A 20,588-nucleotide genomic window follows, 5' to 3' on the forward strand; every position below is an offset into this window, starting at 1 on the left:
TTGGACGCTGGCACACTAAAAAAACTCCTCAAACTGAATGCCTTAATTTGATGACAAAGTAGTACCAAGGGCATGATCATAGACAGATGATTCTGACACAGATGACCTGCATTCTTTAATAAACTCCAAGAAATAGATTTTCAGTAGACCCAAAATGAGAAATTCTTTATTGTTGGTTAAGCCCCCGTTCACATGGGAGCGACTTGTCATGTGATTTGACAGGTCAAATCGCACGACAAGTTGCAGCCTATTGCCGGGCAAATGCACTGCTCAAATCGGTGCGACACCGATTTGAAAAAGTAGTACATGCACTACTTTTGCAGATTTTGGGTGCGACATGAATGCATGAAGCTGCACAGATGTCTTCAAAGTCGCACTGAGACGAGGCTTTGAAATCGTGCAATTTCAAAGTCGCATTTAATGTGAATGGGGGGGGGGGGGGGGGGGGACTAAGGGACAAAGTTATTCAGAGACTGATGATGTCCAAAAGCAGTCCAACTGAGGAGTGAGCAACAGCTACAAAACTTTAAGTGTCATGCAAAAAAAAAAAAAACAGCAGAATTGGGGACGCCTACAGTTCAATAAGCCACCTAAAGAGAGCCCAGGGGCCAATACGTTGAACATTCAAGAAGCAGAAGATAGGTCAAACGTCACAGCCACAAAGTGCTGTGGACCCGCAGGAAAGCTAAGGAAGTGTTGATGCGTTGGAAAAAAATATTGAACACCAGCAGGGATACGCTGAACCCACGCACCAAACCCACCATGTCCTAAAACGTAGCTTTCATTTGACAACTATACAAAACCCATAATATAGGAAACCAAGGGAAGTCCTAGAAAAAAAAAAACTGCCAGGTGTGTGATCTTATTGTGCAATCTAGGACCAGTGCATAGGTATGATATGAGAAGATAATCATAGAAGAGGCAAACAATTACCTTCATTAAAGGGAGAGACATACAACATATCAACAAGTAGCAAATATGTTTTTCGCTGGTGTTGAGAAATCCTATTGTCTGAGCAGAGATGTGTATAGAGTGGGGTCAGTATCCTGGCCACATGCCAATACCTACAGGCACCGACTAGTGCTAGAGGGTCACTGTGGCTACAGAGAGGATTGACTGCCTACTTAAAAGGGAAAAAAAAAAAAAACACATCAAAATGCCCATTCCAGGCTGGTAGACTCTCCTGTTAATACACCATCTCTGTCAGTACTCAACATAGTACACTTTGCCCCAGTAAACAAAGTGCCCATATGTTGTAAAGCGCTGCATAAACTGTTGGCACTATATAAATCCTGTATAATAAAAAAATATAAGTGAAAAAAAAAAAAAAAAATCCCTTATCCCAACATGTTTCACCTCAAGATGAGGCTTCATCAGGGGTGTAACATGTGTGGCTGTGTCAAGAAAAGCACATGGAAAATGGTGCATGCTTGCAGTCATCAGATCTAATTTTAATAAGAGGTAGGGGGCAAGGCAATGTTATACCATATCCACGTGTGACTCCATCTGTCACATAATTCTATGTCATGGCGTCATATGCAACCTGACGTAAATAAATGTCCTGATGTCAGAAAGGACCAAAACAATGTCTTTGCACACAATCTACATCCAGATACAGTCCCCTAAGAAGTGGGTTTGGCACCTTCAAATGGCAGAACAGTATATTGTACCCTCATATTTCTTCCTAATAGATGAAAAATTAATCGCAAGCAATATTCACCATTAATAAGACTTCCTAAAATGTATACAAACTGCATCAATATTCTAAACCAACTACCTATATAAAGGAGGCCCCTAGAAATTAGGCAAACCCTTTGCTGCAATAAAGATAATTGTGAATGCAAAGTATTTGTTTTTTTAGATTGTAAGCTCTAACGAGCAGGGCCCTCTGATTCCTCTTGTACCAAATTGTAATATAACTGTAATGTCTGCCCTCATGTTGTAAAGCGCTATGCAAACTGTTGGCGCTATATCCAACATGATTCGTTAGCCTCCTGCACAGTGTAATATGGGTATTTGACTTATTTTCCAATACATAAGTGTATGGTTTCTCCACCAGGGTTCTGGGGAATCCTAGGGTTGCTCCAGAGATTGTGCAGGGGGCAACTACTGCCTCTTAGATAAGTTCCTATTGACAGCCATGATCTTTTTAGCCATCTGATTCTTCCCAATGACCACAAATGTAAGGATAATTCTTCCTACTTACCCTCAAACTAATGTATCATGAGTTGTAGATATAGAAATATTTAGTGTAGCACCCTCTACCTAAAGGGTAGGTGCTGGACTAGTATTTTTTCCCAGTTCAGGATATGTGCAGGTAAATTTAGGCAGGTTTATGCTGCATGCTGGGCCTGTTTTGATTTTGGGGCTGGGAGTGTTCAGAGTAGTGGTGGGTGTGGTCACCTGTGCTCTGGTTTAGAGATGCCTCCCCTGCTTTCAGAAATATGGTTCTGGAATAGGGGTTGGATCTGAAGTCTGAGTGGCAGGCAGCTCATGTGAGGAGCCATGACCAATTATCTTTCGGTATTGGCAGGGGGCAGGCCTCCAATATAAGCTGAGGTCACAAATGCCACCAGTGAGGAGTCTGAAGTGCCAGAAAAGACAGTATGGAGTATTGAGGTGCTGTTCCGGGCATCCCCACGCAGGGATGCTCCGAGTGCGGAGGAGGGATGGAGGAACCGATGAGAGGAAATCCTAGATAAAGATCTTAGTCTTTAGAAGGTATCAAGCTGCTGTGAGTGGGGAACACAGGACTTGAATGCTGGACAAGATCAATACAGAAGAAGTAGCAGTAAAGTAGAGGAGAGTAGACCAGAGTTCTGTGACCGGGGACACATAACTACCAAGTAGTTTGTCAGTGTAAACGGAAGAACAGAAGAGAAGTTATCAAGAGTAGTGCAGAATGCTGTGGCCGGAGGATGCAGCATTGACAGAAAAGGACTGTCTGGGAACAGTATTCCGCCTATTACCATATGTCAGTCCACCCTTGGGGGGAGGGGATACCATGTTATCTCTGGTCTGGTTAGCACATTGGTAGTACTATTCCAAAAGACTGTATGGCTGTCTGATTCATTGATCCATCGAGGAGTGGCTGTGTAGACCTTTGGTTCTTTGATTCGTTACGGCAGGGCTTGACAAATTTGCTTGGAATCTAGGAGCCTGCTAAAAAAGTTAGGAGCCAGGTCGGTAACAGCGATCCGGACCTGTCCCTGGCCTGACATGGAGACGAGTGAGCGGAAGATAGCGACACCCCCCCCCTCCCCAAGTCATTGCCCATAGCTCTTAGAGGGACATTTTTTTTTTTAAATTGCATTTTAGTGTAAATATGAGATCTGAGGTCTCTCTGACCCCAGATCGCATATATAAGAGGACCTGTCATGCTTTTTTCTATTACAAGGGGTTTTTACATTCCTTGTAATAGGAATAAAAGTGACACAATTTTTTTTTAAAAGAACAGCAAAAAAAATCAAAATCAAAGTTAACCACTTCCCGACCGCCGCACGACGATGTACGTCGACAGAATGGCACGGGCAGGCATATGGGCATACCTGTACGTCCCTGCCTTCCCGCGGGTCGGGGGCCCGATCGGGCCCCCGCCCGGTGCCTGCGGCGGTCGGTATTCGTTTGCGAGCGATCCGGGATGAGGGGGCGGCCATTCATTCATGGCCACCCCCTCGCGATCGCTCCCGACGAATAGAAATCCTTCGTGACATCACTTCCTCTCCTGTAATGGAAACACAGGAGAGGAAGTGATGTAATCTCTCCTCCGTGTCGGTATTTTTCGTTCCGACACCGAGGAGAGAGGATCGGTGAGTTGCACCAACACGACACTTCACAGTAGAACATGCCAGGCACACTCACACCCCCCCGATCACCCCCCCAATTACCCCTGCCCCCCAGTCACAGTGACACCAATGTAATTTTTATTTTTTATTTTTTGCATTGGTGTCATTTGTGACTGTAATAACTGTTAGGGCAGTTAGGGTTAGCCCCCTTTAGTTCTAATGTACCCCCCTAACCCCCCCAATAAAGGTTTAACCCCCTGTGATCACCCCCCGTCGCCAGTGTCACTAAGGCTGGGTTCACATTGCAGCGGTTTATGAGAACGAATGTGATTCGCACCGCACTGCAGTGCAAATCACATCCGATCTCTGTGCGATTCGAGTTCAGCCATACAGATAGTATGGCTGAATTCGTGTCGCACCCGCCGCAAATTCGCACGGGACCCTTTTTTTGGCCCGCAGCAGAATCGGATCGCATGGGTGTTCACACCATGCGATCAGAGTTTGCAGATCGCACTGCGATATGCAAACTGATCTGGGGGTGTCATTAACATTTCACTGACACTCCCAGCAGTTCGCATAGGGCAGTGTGAACTGCCGCCGGGAGGCATGCGATGCGGGAACCCGCCGCGGATTCGTGGCGTTCCCGCATCGCTCCAGTGTGAACCCAGCCTAATAAGCGATCATTTTTCTGATCGCTGTATTAGTGTCACAGGTGACGCTAGTTAGGCAGGTAGGTATTTAGGTTCGCCGCAGCTTTTTATAGCGCCAGGGACCCCCATATACTACCGCATAAAGCCCCCTGATTGCCCCCTAGTTAACCCTTTCACCAGTGATCACCATATAACTGTTACAGGTGACGCTGGTTGGTTAGTTATTTTTTTATAGTTTCAGGGCACCCGCCATTTATTACCTAGTCTCACTAGTGTACCCCTAAATTTAGGGGTGTCTACTTTCCAAAATGGGGTCATTTGGGGGGGGGGGGGTTTGTGCCATCTTGGCATTTTATGGCCTTCAAAACTGTAACGCCCTTAGAAAGCCTGAAGGCGGTGCTTGGTTTTCGGGGCCCCGTACGCGGCTAGGCTCCCAAAAAGTCCCACATATGTGGTATCCCCATACTCAGGAGAAGCAGCAGAATTTATTTTGGGGTGTCATTTCACATATGCCCATGGCATGCGTGAGCAATATATCATTTAGTGACAACTTTGTGAAAAAAAAAATAAAAAAATTAAAGTTTGTAATTTTCCCGCAACTTGTGGCAAAATATAAAATATTCCATGGACTCAACATGCCTCTCAGCAAATAGCTTGGGGTGTCTACTTTCTAAAATGGGGTCATTTGTGGGGGTTTTGTGCCATCTTGGCATTTTATGGCCTTCAAAACTGTAAGGCCTCATGCACACGAGACGCAGTTAAACGCGCGTTCAGATGCAGTTGGACAGTTTTTTCAACTGCACCTGAACTCATTCAATGTTTTCCTATGTGTCCATGCACACAGTCTCGTTTTTTTCCGTTTATATGCAGTTGCGTTTAATCTCGTTTTTCCAGAAGCAAAAAAATGCGTTCAGAAACAAAAATTTCTGCGTTTCAGACGCAAAACGCGGCAAAACGCGGTAAAACGCGGCAAAACGCCGCTATCGCGTTTAGCCGCGTTTGCGTTTATATGCGTTTTTAAAGGTGACCTTTTTTTTTACATTAAAAATCTCAAAAATGATTGCAAATGATGAAAAACCATTAGAAAAATATTTTAAACAATTGCAATTGCAAGTGGACAATCCACAACTTGTGGCAAGTGACGTGGCAAGTGGACAATCCACAACTTGTGGCAAGTGACATGGCAGGTGGCAAGTGATGTGGCAAGTGGATAATCCACAACTTGTGGCAAGTGACGTGGCAGGTGAAGTGGCAAGTGACGTGGAAAGTGGACAATCCACTTGTGGCAGGGGATGTGGCAAGTGACGTGGCGAGTGGACAATCCACAACTTGTGTCAGGTGACGTGGCAAGTGGACAATCCACAACTTGTGGCAGGTGATGTGGCAAGTGATGTGGCAAGTGGACAATCCACTTGTGGCAGGTGACGTGGCAGGGGACGTGGCAAGGGACGTGGCAAGTGGACAATCCACAACTTGTGGCAGGTGATGTGGCTGGTGACGTGGCAAGTGGACAATCCACATCTTGTGGCAGGTGACGTGGCAGGTGACGTGGAAAGTGGTGTGGCAAGTGGACAATCCACAACTTGTGGCAGGTGATGTGGCTGGTGACGTGGTAAGTGGACAATCCACAACTTGTGTCAGATGGCATGGCAGGTGATGTGGAAAGTGGACAATCCACATCTTGTGGCAAGTGACGTGGCAGGTGATGTGGCAAGTGACGTGGCAAGTGGACAATCCACAACTTGTGGCAGGTGACGTGGCAGGTGATGTGGCAAGTGACGTGGCAGCTGACGTGGCAAGTGGACAATCCAAAACTTGTGGCAGGTGACGTGGCAAGTGACGTGGCAGGTGACGTGGCAAGTGATGTGGCAAGTGGACAATCCACAGCTTGTGGCAAGTGACGTGGCAAGTGGACAATCCAAAACTTGTGGCAGGTGACGTGGCAAGTGAACAATCCACAACTTGTGGCAGGTGACGTGGCAAGTGACGTGGCAGGTGAAGTGGCAAGTGACGCGTTAAGTAGAAAATCCACAACTTGTGGCAGGTGATGTGGCAAGTGACGTGGCAGGTGATGTGGCAAGTCACGTGGCAAGTGGACAATCCACAACTTGTGGCAGGTGATGTGGCTGGTGACGTGTCAAGTGGACAATCCACAGCTTGTGGCAGGTGGCATGGCAGATGACGTGGAAAGTGGACAATCCACATCTCGTGGCAAGTGACGTGGCAGCTGACGTGGCAAGTGACGTGGCAAGTGGACAATCCAAAACTTGTGGCAGGTGACGTGGCAGGTGACGTGGCAAGTGACGTGGCAGGTGACGTGGCAAGTGATGTGGCAAGTGGACAATCCACAGCTTGTGGCAAGTGACGTGGCAAGTGGACAATCCACAACTTGTGGCAGGTGACGTGGCAGGTGACGTGGCAAGTGAACAATCCACAACTTGTGGCAGGTGACGTGGCAAGTGACGTGGCAGGTGAAGTGGCAAGTGACGCGGCAAGTAGACAATCCACAACTTGTGGCAGGTGATGTGGCAAGTCACGTGGCAGGTGATGTGGCAAGTCACGTGGCAAGTGGACAATCCACAACTTGTGGCAGGTGATGTGGCTGGTGACGTGTCAAGTGGACAATCCACAGCTTGTGGCAGGTGGCATGGCAGATGACGTGGAAAGTGGACAATCCACATCTCGTGGCAAGTGACGTGGCAGCTGACGTGGCAAGTGACGTGGCAAGTGGACAATCCAAAACTTGTGGCAGGTGACGTGGCAGGTGACGTGGCAAGTGACGTGGCAGGTGACGTGGCAAGTGATGTGGCAAGTGGACAATCCACAGCTTGTGGCAAGTGACGTGGCAAGTGGACAATCCACAACTTGTGGCAGGTGACGTGGCAGGTGACGTGGCAAGTGAACAATCCACAACTTGTGGCAGGTGACGTGGCAAGTGACGTGGCAGGTGATGTGGCAAGTGACGCGGCAAGTAGACAATCCACAACTTGTGGCAGGTGATGTGGCTGGTGACGTGGCAAGTGGACAATCCACAGCTTGTGGCAGGTGGCATGGCAGATGATGTGGAAAGTGGACAATCCACATCTCGTGGCAAGTGACGTGGCAGGTGATGTGGCAAGTGACGTGGCAAGTGGACAATCCACAATTTGTGGCAGGTGACGTGGCAGGTGATGTGGCAAGTGGACAATCCCCAACTTGTGGCAAGTGACGTGGCAAGTGGACAATCCACAACTTGTGGCAGATGCCGTGGCAAGTGACACGGCAGATGCAAGTGTACAACTGCTCTCTATGCTGCTGCTGCTCACTCTGATCAAAATAGCAGAAATAGTTAAAAAAAATGCTTTGAGAGCTTGGGGAGGGTCTACATGATGTTATCTTTATAAACGCGTCTAAACGCAAACGCGTCTAAACGCGTCTAAACGCGACATGCAAACGCGGCAAAACGCGCGTTTCTAAACGCGCGTTTCAGCTTTTTTTTAACAGAGGTTTCATCTGCGTCTCGTGTGCATGAGGCCTAATAGGTAGTGAGGAGTGAAGTCAAATATTTACGCCCTTAGAAAACCTGAAGGCGGTTCTTGGTTTTCGGGGCCCCGTACGCGGCTAGGCTCCCAAAAAATCCCACACATGTGGTATCCCCGTACTCAGGAGAAGCAGCAGAATTTATTTTGGGGTGTCATTTCACATATGCCCATAGCATGTGTGAGCAATATATCATTTAGTGACAACTTTGTGAAAAAAAAATAAAAAAAAATTAAAGTTTGTAATTTTCCCGCAACTTGTGGCAAAATATAAAATATTCCATGGACTCAACATGCCTCTCAGCAAATAGCTTGGGGTGTCTACTTTCTAAAATGGGGTCATTTGTGGGGGTTTTGTGCCATCTTGGCATTTTATGGCCTTCAAAACTGTAATAGGTAGTGAGAAGTGAAATCAAAAATTTACGCCCTTAGAAAGCCTGAAGGCGGTGCTTGGTTTTCGGGGCCCCGTACGCGGCTAGGCTCCCAAAAAGTCCCACATATGTGGTATCCCCGTACTCAGGAGAAGCAGCAGAATTTATTTTGGGGTGTCATTTCACATATGCCCATAGCATGTGTGAGCAATATATCATTTAGTGACAACTTTGTGTAAAAAAAAATAAAAAAAATTTTTTTTGTCATTATTCAATCGCTTGAGGCAAAAAAATAAAATATTCAATGGGCTCAACATGCCACTTATCAATTTCCTTAGGGGGTCTACTTTCCAAAATGGGGTCATTTGGGGGGGTTTTGTACTGCCCTGCCATTTTAGCACCTCAAGAAATGAGATAGGCAGTCGTAAACTAAAAGCTGCGTAAATTCCAGAAAACGTACCTTAGTTTGTAGATGTGACAACTTTTGCGCAAACCAATAAATATACAGTTATTGACTTTTTTTTTACCAAAGACATGTGGCTGAATACATTTTGGCCTAAATGTATGACTAAAATTGAGTTTATTGGATTTTTCTAATAACAAAAATTAGAAAATATCATTTTTTTTTCAAAATTTGCGGTCTTTTTACGTTTATATCGCAAAAAATAAAAATCGCAGAGGCAATCAAATACCATCAAAAGAAAGCTCTATTTGTGGGAAGAAAAGGACACAAATTTTGTTTGGGTACAACATTGCATGACCGCGCAATTACCAGTTAAAGCAGCGCAGTGCCAAATTGTAAAAAGACCTCTGGTCATTTACCAGCAAAATGGTCCGGTCTGAAAGTGGTTAAAAGAAGAAAAAAAATTTTTTTTTTAAACGTGCCCTGTCCCGCCCGCATATGAAAGCGGTGTTCAAACCACACATGTGAGGTATCACCGTGATTGGTAGAGCGAGAGCAATAATTCTAGCCCTAGACCTCCTCTGTAACTCAAATGTGCAACCTGTAGAATTGTTTTAAACGTCGCCTATGTAGATTTTAAAGGGTAAAAGTTTGTCGCCATTCCATGAGCGGGCGCAATTTTGAAGCGTTACATGTTGGGTACCAATATACTCGGCGTAACATTATCTTTCACAATATAAAAAAAAATTGGGCTAACTTTACTGTTGTCTTATTTTTTTATTAAATTATTTTTCCCGAAAAAAGTTTGCTTGTAAGTCTGCTGCGCAAATACGGTGTGACAGACAGTATTACAACGACCACCATTTTATTCTCTAGGGTGTTAGAATAAAAAATATATATAATGTTTAGGTTCTAAATAAAGGGAAGGAGATAGGCAGGCAATAAAAACAGGCAGGGGAAGCTCCATTAGCATTGCTGGTTGTCATACCAACGGCCACCACAGGAGGGCGCCAGATTCCAGAAGGAATCATAGGACCGCAGAAGGCCTCAAAGCCGCAGCCTCAATTACCGGCCGAGCGGCCCGACGCGATCACGCCGGGGGGGGGTCCACGGAGACAGGATACCCCCAGCTGTGCTGCCCCAGGCAACCTGGTGCCTGGGTTTTGTCGAGCCCTGTGTTAAAGGCAACATCATTATGGTCTGCTAGGTGGAATTATTCAGAGTGATTCTTCCTTGTCAAAATTGGAAGTGAAGAAGTAGTGTTTCAATAATTTGCTGAGAATACTAGATGTACAAGAATTTCCAAGACAAGGCTATTCAGTATTGTCGTGCAATATATCAAATGCTATGGGCATCTCATATCACACCCTTGATCCACCCAAGTTGTATCCTGCAAAATCGTGCAAATGACTGTTCATGGTCTTAACTGATCATGGGGAGTCTGGCAGAGGGGTGATTGGTGGATTGCTAAGTAACCAAATCAGCAGCCCCTAAGGGGGTACAGCTACATTAGTAGGGGTTCCCTGAGACTAAGAAGTTATTTTAAGGGTTCCTCTATTAAAAAACTATTGAGAAAAGCTATATTAGTGTAACCAACTCTTATTAAGTGAACTCCATCACATCAGGCATTAGGAAATACAGTTGGGAGATGAGAGGTAGATGTGTATGTTCTTCCCAAGAGTTTTACAACAGATTATTTACAACAGGACTGCATTAAGAAGCTCTGCTCAAGCACGGTTTATAATAGTGCTCACCCTGCATTGTATTTAATAATTTTAAGCTTTATGTCAATCAGTCTTGGGCTGGTCTTTTTTCTGTTCTCAAGGTGCAGCCCTCCACAGACATAAAAGTTTTAAATCTGTATTTGTGACGTGTGAGTTTTTAGGAAAACTATAAACCCATTACAGGTCACAATTTTCTCCTTTTTCTTTAAAGACTATATGCCCGCATATTGGATTTCCAAGATCATATGCTTGGCATACAATATTCCATGAAAAAAAAAAAACTAAGCTCACACATAGGAAAAGAAAAGTTACATTTAGTAATAAAATATTACCTTTATACTGTTTAATCCAGATGGTCCTAAAAGAACTCCACACATGATATAACCAAACATAGTTGGCAGTCCTATCATTGTACACAACCATCCACAAGGAAGAGATAGCATCACTATAGTAACAATATCCTACAAAACATTATATTTATGCATTAGATAAAATGACTGTAATATACATGTTACACAAAACATTTAGAAAAAAACATTACAGCAGTAACAGATCATTTACAATATTTAAATTTACCTGCCTATAGAACTAGCATCCTTGGTGGCTAGGACACAGACAGCTTCTGCTTCCCAATGTCCTTGGTTGCTAGGGCGCAGATGGCATCTGTGACTAAATGTCCTTGGTTTCTAGATGCATGTAGCTCTGGCCTCCTAGTGTCCTTGACTGATAGGACACAGGCAGCCATTCACGGCTGACACGTAAACATCAATAAGTGGGTGATGCTTGGAACGTTGCAGGAAAAATGTACTACTAGATCCGTAGAAAAACATAAGAAGCCTGAAAAATAGGATTTTTTGTACTCACCGTAAAATCCTTTTCTCTGTAATTCATTGACCGACACAGCTCCTCTCTTAGCCATTGGGTTGTTATGCCCACCACTAGGAGAATACTAGGCATTACTTGTTATGCAACACACAGAACTTTCCAGTTCCGCCCAGGGGCCGGTCCCTTGGGTAACAACCCTCCAGCCTGCCATGCAGTCATCAGTACGTCAACAAGCAGTATAATGTAAAGAGAAAAAGGAGGGGTGGGTGCTGCATTAGTCGGTGAATTACAGAGAAAACTATTTTACGGCGAGTACAAAAAATCCTATTTTCTCTTATATTCACCAACCAACACAGCTCCTTCCTTAGTCATTGGGACGTCCCCAAGCAGTGCCAAACGAGGGGTGGGAAAACCAGCATAAAACTTCAACCTCCATGGTAAGTAATAACTAGTGAAAACTTTACCCACAAAAAACAACAGTGCGTGGAAAAAACCACCACCACAAAAACCAGGGTATGCCTCAACAGGAGGAACCACCCTCAACCGCACCAAAAACTGCGATAACTAATGCAACAGTGCATTAACTTCAGGTACTGTGTTTTTTTTTTTTTTTTTTTTTTTTACGAAAAAACAAAACAAAACAGGAAAGAAAAGAAAATACATTGCATATTTAATTGCAACTATACAGCCGCCTGAAAAAAACTTTGTGGCCAAAACAGGCATCAGCCGATGCACCGACGTCTACCTTGTAGAACTTGGTAAACGCGTGGAGAGATGACCAGGTCGCCACTTTACACACTTGAGTAACAGACGCTTCGTGTCGGAAGGCACAAGACGTTCCGACTGCCCTTGTGGAGTGGGCCGTGACCGGAAAGGGGGGGCACCTGCCCCTTCAAGGCATAGGCTTGTACTACAATCTGTCTGATCCACCTGGAAATGGTGGCCAACGAGACCGCCATGCCTTTCTTTGGACCAGACACAAACAAACAGTGAGTCTGACTTTCGAAACGAAGCAGCGGAAGACAAATACACCTTTAGAGCCCAAACCACTTCCAGAGCATGAAGAGCCACTTCCTTAGGGTGTTTTGGCTTAGGACACAGAGATGGTAGCACAATGTCCTCATTGATATGAAAAACCGAGACCACTTTCGACAGAAAAGACGGTTGCAGACGCAACACTAACTTATCCTTGTCGATAACCAGATAAGTGACTTGCATAACAAAGCCGCCAGTTCCGAAACTCTCCTGGCCGATGTGATGGCCACTAGAAAGACAACTTTCTGGGAAAGAGTTATCAAGGGAATCTCTGTGATATTTTCAAACGGCGGTTTTTGAAGTACCGATAACACCAGGTTCAGATCCCACGGGGGTAACGGTGGACGCACCAGAGGGACTACATGTCGCAGCCCCTGAACAAAAGTGCCCACTAATGAGTGAGACACCAGAGGTCGCTGAAAAAATATTGCCAAGATATTTGCCCTTTAATGGTGCTTAACGCCAATTTCTGGTCTACTCCTTGCCGAAGAAACATCAGGATCCTGGATATAGCAAAGGAGCGTGGATGCCATCCATTCTCCTCACACATGGAGCTGTAGGCCTTCCAGGTACGATGATATATCTTCCTAGAAGAAAATTTCCATGCCTTCAGCATAGTTGGGATCACCAAGTCCGACAGACCCCGGTTCCTCAACACCTGGCTCTCAATAGCCATGCTGTTAAAGCCAGCGATGGTAAAGCAGGATGGAAGATCAGACCTTGAGACAGAAGGTCCTCTCGTAACGACAATCACCAGGGGGCATCTGCCACCATGCACACTAGGTCTGCGTACCAAGGTCGCATCACTGGGATCCCCTCGACTTTCATTCTGCAGAGCAGACGTGGTAACAGTTTTAGTGGAGGAAAGGCGTAGATCAGCTGGTACTGATCCAACGGAGCCACCAGCACGTCTGATGCGTCTGCCCAAGGATCTCTTGTCCTGGACAAGAATCTCTGCACCTTCCGGTTGAGATGGGAGGCCAGAAGATCCACGTCTGGTGTGCCCCACCGCAGGCACAGTAGCCTTACTGGTCTGTGGGAGTAGGGTACTCTTACCACAGGTGGCATTTTTAATAATATCATCTAACGAGGCTCCGAAAAGCCAGTCGCCAAGGAAGGGAAGATCCGTCAGGGCTTTCTTAGATGCCTGGTCAGCAGACCAGCATTTTAACCAAATCAGGCGCCTCAGCACCACTGCTGGAACCGAAGCCCTGGATAACAGAGGAAGATTATCCAGGGCCGCGTCACAAACGTACTTAAGGCCTTGCACTAGTTGGTCTGCTAGTTCCACACAGACAGGAGAGTCCTGTTGCTCTCCCAATTTGCGGTGCAACAGTTTAGCCCACTCAGTCAGTGTCCGTGACACAAGTGCAGATGCCAGTACTGGTCGCACGGCGGACCCCACCACCGTAAATAAAAGGAACGAGACACTGCCTCTGCCTTCCTGTCCGCAGGATCCTTAAATTAAGGAGTCCCCTCTACCGGGATCATGGTTACTTTGTTTAACCTGGATACTGGGGGGTCCATGACCGGAGGAGCCACCAACTTCTTGAGAAGGCTCTCGTCAAAGGGGTAACGCACTGTCATGGATTTAGGGACCAAAAAGGTCCATTGCGGGTGACCCCATTCCTTGTAAATGAACTTTTCAAAATAAGTCAGATACAGGAACACCTTAGGTGAATGTGCTGGCTTACGGGACCCAAAAGGTACCGCCACCGCAGCAGAGGGATCTGCTGACTCCTGAATCTTCAGGGTATCACACACAGCTGTGATAAGTGCTCCAACAAGCGCTTTGTTGCGCACTGACCCGGACGGGAACTCATCCTCACTGTCCTGGTCATGGTCGTCTGACAAGACAGAATAGGGGTCCCCAGCCTCAGCAGGGCCCGAGTCTGCGTCAGAGCTCTCCCCAGAGGAGGGGGGTCAGGGGCTGCTTTTTTTGCACCTCCTTACTGCCGCTGGTTGAGGGGCTCTTTCTCGCCGGACTTACCACCCTGAGGGGTTCTGCGCTATCCAGCAGGTAGTGCCTGTAGTCTCTGTTGGCTCCCAGGTGCAGAGGAAACAGTGCTGTGTCGGTGGAAGCAGCTGCTAATGGCGCTAAAACCGCTCTGAATTGTGCTCAGGCTCCAAGAAAATGGTCGCCCAGTGTCCAGCATAAGGACATAAAACACAGGGAAAATGGCCGTCAGAGCACAGGATCCCTTGCTGCCGCTAGAGAACACTGAAAAACGTGTTCAGGCTTCAAGAATATGGCCGCCGGCATCCTGTATAGGGACATTCACAAGGAAAATGGCCGCTGAAGCCCAGGAGAGCATGCTTTCCCTTGCCCACACCTAAGATGGCCGCTGAATGCAAGATCCATGAGGGACAGGGAGAATCAATGGCGGCGAGTACAGTGCTGCACAGGACACCAGCATAGCCTCACAGACACCTTCCAGGGACATGAAAAACAGGACCCAGCGCCACCCCCAGGTGAGAGCCCCTGCACAGACATACACACACACACACACACACACACACCATTCAGCTGCATCCCCCAGGGGGGAGGGGGAAAGGGACAGGGAGAGAGGAGAGGAGGGTGAGGGACCCCCAAAGCGACCTCCCAGGGAATGCCCTGCTGCTCAGCCCCACTGAGGCAGGGAGAGCTGTACTTACCAGTCCTGCAGAGCTGGGAGAAATTCCATTATATACCCAATCATTGATCAGGACAGGGTGGCTGCTGGCCCGGCATACTGTGACGCAGACATCAGTTGCCCGGTCATATGTGTGCCCCGGAGCATAAAAGCTCACCGACCACCTCTGGAGCTGAGGTTTCATTGTGGCCGGCCTAGCGTGGAGCTGCGACCCGCACGCGCTCGATGGCCAGACTGGGGAGACTACAAGAATAAGGGTATCTAGCATGTCACCCAGCCGGCTGTTGATAGCAGATCACAGGATCAATCATCTTGCACAAAAAAAGTCAAGCTTCTGCTGAAAAAAAAAAAGCACAGACCGATGGGCCCGCAGGGTTCCTAGGTCCTTCTCCTTCCCTAGGCAAAATAAAACTGATGACTGCATGGCAGGCTGCTGGGTTGTTACCTAAGGGACCGCCACCTGGGCGGAACTGGAAAGTTCTGTGTGTTGCATAACAAGTAATGCCTAGTTTTCTTCTAGTGGTAGGCATAACAACCCAATGGCTAAGAGAGGAGCTGTGTCGGTCGGTGAATATAAGAGAAATTTACTTTTTTTGTTTTGAATGCAGTTAACAATAGGAACACAGATATGAATCAGAATAGTTTGATAAGTGGATAAGTTTGAAGCTCTGGGGTTGTTATATTAAAATGGTATTATGCATACTAGCACATTACACCATTGTCTTACAAGGTTAAAAAAAAAAAAAAAATAATGTGGTTTACTACCGCTTTAAACATGACTTTAAATTCAAGATCTTATGTTTAAGCATGACTTATTTTTACAAAGCATTTTAAAGCCAGTTGTATATGGAAGTATAAGTCAGTAAGTAAAACAGATCTTCCATTTTTACAGAAGGTCCAATGTAATCCAGTTACAATGCTAAATAATTGTAACTAAGCAATATATTATGAAAGAACAAACTGAAGAGCTTTAGCACAGCAGATTAGCTTATTCCTAAATAAACAAAAAATTACCTTGATAAAGTGATGGTCAGCACGGGGCATAGTGGAATCTCTTGGCTTGGTCAATATGTACTGGTTATTTTGAGAGTCAATAAGCATGCTGAGTCCCAAGTCATCATCTACTTGGCGTTGAGATGTATTCCTTTTCACTTCATCTTCTTCCACTCGCAAGACTGCTTCCACATTTACACCACGTATCTGTCACAGTTCAAAAATAATTTTGTGTTAACATGGAAAAACAGGATTTTTGTACTTGACATTAAATCATTCTCTTGGATTTCATTGACAGATACAGGAAGTCTTAAAAAGATTATCTTTTCATTATGTTTGTAAAGGTAAACTGTAAACTAAACACCAGATACCCTCCCATCTCCCCCTGGTCCCTGCAGTACTTACCCTGTGTGTCAGCACCCTCGCAGCTGGTCCAGCAATTTGAAATCTCTGATCTTCTCCCTCTTCTTCGTGCAGCATTCCTGGGATGGACCAAACGATTCGCTGCAAGGGTGCTGATCAATGAAGGTCTATCCTGGTAGCATTGCACGAAGAGGGAGAAGAGCAGAGATTTAAAATCCCCAGACCTGTACAGCATTTTTTTCTTTAAAAAGGGGAACACCTTAAACCTTTGGGTTTTAAGTGCTGCCTACAGTAGGATTAGACTGGCAAACCAAAAATGGGTAGACTAGCCAAGGACAACCTGCCCAATTTTGTAGAAAATCAGTACTGAGGGAATGAGCATAAACACGGGGGGGGGGGACCAGTTTTCCTCAATAGATACCTAGAAAAGTGCGAAAAAAAAAAAGTTCTATTTTCAGTGCAAATAGAAAAGTCAGTAAGTGATTTTATCACAGCCAATTGTTTACACCGCGCCATATGGTCCTTAGGGGCCTTTTGTAGTGGTGAGAGGCTGGGGGAAACAAGGGGTGCACATGTGAGCACTGAAGTGTGGATCATCGGTGGAAGTGTCACTTACTGAGTTTTCTATTTGCACTGCATGGATACGTTTTGAATTTTGGGACTCAATATCATCACTTTTGGCATTGCACTTTTAAAACTTTATTTATAGCAATTTTTTAAAGATCATTTTTACGTGGAGATATACGGACTTATTGTTTGATTCACTTTGCACTTTATTGAACTATTGCACAATCAGTTATTTCAAGGTCACTGTATTGTTGGTATATACGGATGTAATCTATGTTTCATTTTGCACTGTATTGTATATTGCATAATTGCTCATTTGCACATTTATTATCTTACTGTGAAGATTTGTTGCACTTTATGCGTTTTTTGCACATTAGATATTTTGCACAGTTTACTGATTGCACTTATGTGTATACATTCAATTCGATTTATTTTTCATTTTTTATAGTTACATGTATTTTGGTAGTGCCACATACCCCCTTTTTTCTATTTTAACGGTGCAGAGATGACTTTTTATGTTGGTGGCTTCCTATATTTGAGAGATTAGTTGTTAGATAGCTGGGTTTGTGCGCATTAGTACTCCTGTGTATATCACATGTGATAATTTAAAAGCCAATTAGTGAATAAAAAATATCAAAAACATAAATGTGCAGCACTATAAGTGAGACTTCTTCACCCTAAGAAAATACAAACATGTGTCAATAAAAACAAAAAACATACAACTCCCAAAATGTTGAACATATACATATTAAAGAGAAAAAAAAAACATGCAGAATCAGAAGTGAGACCACCAAAAAAAAAAAAAAAAAATTTGCATCTAAACTTTTTGCACCTGATAAGCACACACACCATAAACAGTGACCAATAGTCCTTCCAAGTGATTATCAAAGCTGAAAATCCAGTTTTTAGTGATATTGATGAACCCAGAAAGAAAAATAATAATCTCTCTTCAACATACCACATGCCACAACAAAAAGTATATGCGCTCACATCATTATTAGACCTCCATTTAGGGCAGTGATGGTGAACCTTGGCACCCCAGATGTTTTGGAACTACAATTCCCATGATGCTCAGCTTCACTGCAGAATGCCTGAACATCATGGGAAATGTAGCTCCAAAACATCTGGGGTGCCAAGGTTCACCATCACTGATTTAGGGTCTTTGCAATTTTAAGTTGAGAAAAATTATATGACATTTTAGATGCAGCTTTTTACATATTGGTGAACTTCTGCCCATCTTTACTTCTGAGAAATGCTGATGCTCTTTTTAAACCCAATCATGTTGCGGACCTGTTGCCAATTGACCTAATTAGTTGCAAAATGTTCTTCCAGCTCTTCCATGTTAAAGCGGGAGTCCGCTGGGAGTTCAGCCGTTTTTTTTTTTTTTTTTTTTTTTAAAGCCAGCAGCTACAAATACTGCAGCTGCTGACTTTTAAAATAGTGACACTTACCCGCCCAGTGCGCCCACGATGTCGGCACCCGAAGCCGATCTCTTGATCGTCTCTCGGGTGCTGCCGCCGCCATCTTGGGTATGGGAATCAGGAAGTGGAGCCTTTCGGCTTAATTTCCCGGTTACCTACTGCGCATGCGCGAGTCGCGCTGCGCAATAAGGATGGTCCCCACTGTCTCTGGGATCCATGTGTTTCCCAGCAGGCAGCGGGGGACTTTCGGAAAGGGGCGTAGATTCTGCGGAAAGGGGCGTACCTTCTGCAGAATCTACGCCGGAAGTGGGTGCAGATACCTGTACTGTACAGGTACCTGTGCCCCCCCTCCCCCCTGAAAGGTGCCAATTGTGGCGCCGGAGGGGGGGAGGATTCCAATGAGCGGAAGGTCCACTTTAGGGTGGACCTCCGCTTTAATACCACTTATCAATCTTTTTGTTGCCCTGCCCCAACTTTGAGACGTGTTGCTGCCATAATTTCAAAATTACCTTATTTTTTTCTTAAAATTTTACATTTTCTCAGTTTAAACATTGGATATGTTTTCGGTTTTCTATTGTGAATAAAGTATGGCTTTATGAGATGTACAAATCATTGCATTCTGTTTTGTGTGTTAATTTACAGCATCCCAACTTTGAAATTGGGGTTGTACACCTCAGATATGAAAAACACAAAAAAAAAAAAACAACACAACATTCTATATTGTGAACGTGGTTCTCTCTGAAGCCTTGGACAAATTAAAAACAGAAACTGCAGTAAAACAGCTTGGGAGTGTGCATGTGGTCTTTGATATCTGGGTAATTTGGGTCATATAATAACTGGGAAATTTGGGTCATATAATTTTGCATGTTAGTGGTAAAAACCTCAGCTGAGAGAGCCTCACCCAACAGAGCCCAAGAGGACCTCACCCAACAACTTTGAGCATGGAAAAGACCCCAAGATCAGAGGATATTATGGTTTCCAGACTGCAGACGACTGCACCACTGCAAGCAGCCCTGGAACAGTTAGCATAATGGGAGCTTAAAGCGGAGGTCCACCCTAAAGTGGAACTTCGGCTCACTGGAAACCTCCCCCCCCTCCGGCGCCACAATCGGCACCTTTCAGGGGGGAGGGGGGGTGCAAATACCTGTACAGTACAGGTATCTGCACCCACTTCCGGCATAGATATCCGCAGAATCTGCGGATATTTACGCCACTTCCTGCGGGTCCCCCGCTGTCTGCTGGGAAACACACGGATCCCAGAGACAGCGGAGACCGTCCTTATTGCGCAGCGTGACTCGCGCATGCGCAGTAGGGAACTGGGAAATAAAGCCGCAAGGCTCCACTTCCTGATTCCCACACCGAAGATGGCGGTGGCAGCACCCGAGAGACGATCGATCGGGTGCCGACATCGCGGCGCGCTGGGCGAGTAAGTGTCCTTATTTTAATAGTCAGCAGCTGCAGTATTTGTAGCTGCTGACTTAAAAAAAAAAAAAAAAAAAAAAAAAAAAAGGCGGAACTCCCGCTTTAAAGGCCTCTTGTACAGTGGGAGTGTCTTTATCGTGTCTCGAATCAGATATGTTGCAACAATGTGACAGTAAGGCAATGTATAGTCCCTAGAGCAGGGGTTGGCAACCTCGGCCCTCCAGCTGTTTTGAAACTACAAGTCCCATGAGAAAGTGCAAGATCCTGACATACACAGGCGTGACTGCTACAGGCAGAGGCACATCTCTCCAGCCACCCCCCGAGTATAATGGGCAGATTCATGATTAACATTAATCTATTCATGGCCACCATTCCTATTATGTCGCTCGGCCCCTTTTCGGGCACTGGATGCCTGAATTACAGCAATAGGCATCAAAAAAGGTGACCTGCGAGCGCCGTTCTTGGTGTTCGCAGTTCACCCAGGTGTGTTAGAACAGCAAATGAATACTCGCTTTCCTAACACTGAACCACCTCTCCGCCAATCAGGTGCTCGGGTCTGTTACTTGTCACCTGATTGGCTGAAACATCTGGCACTGTGATTGGACGCCTATTAAGCGTCTAATAGTCTATAGGAGAGGATGGGAGAAGGCATATGGAGGACACTGCTCGCCATCACCCATTGCCCCACCGAGAAAGGGCAAGCAAGGTACCAAAAAAAAAAAAAAAAAGAAGGAGGACTGGGATGCTTTGTGCAAAACCATTACACAGGGCAGGTAAGTATCACGTTTACCATTTTCTATTTTCGTAATGCTTTCCTTTAGAATCACCAACACAGCAAAGCAGTAGAAAAGATGTCTATGCTCCTAGGGCACTCGCAA

General features: G+C 45.5%; 1 protein-coding gene across 5 annotated transcripts in view; it reads right to left on the reverse strand.

The window, feature by feature from the left end:
* SLC9D1 (solute carrier family 9 member D1) overlaps window positions 1–20,588 on the reverse strand; it is a 109,190-nt gene that overhangs the window by 52,162 nt on the left and 36,440 nt on the right. For all 5 annotated transcript variants that reach the window (XM_077482839.1, XM_077482840.1, XM_077482835.1 and 2 more), the window contains exons 4-5: window positions 15,959–16,144; window positions 10,784–10,912 (exon numbers count right to left, since the gene is read on the reverse strand). In XM_077482839.1, coding sequence (XP_077338965.1) covers window positions 10,784–10,912; window positions 15,959–16,144 — 315 coding nt within the window. The remainder of the gene's footprint in view (window positions 1–10,783; window positions 10,913–15,958; window positions 16,145–20,588) is intronic.

Source organism: Lithobates pipiens, unplaced genomic scaffold (assembly GCF_037356315.1).
Source record: "Lithobates pipiens isolate NorthernLeopardFrog02 unplaced genomic scaffold, aLitPip1_a1.2 Scaffold_16, whole genome shotgun sequence".
Taxonomy (NCBI): Eukaryota; Metazoa; Chordata; class Amphibia; order Anura; family Ranidae; genus Lithobates; species Lithobates pipiens.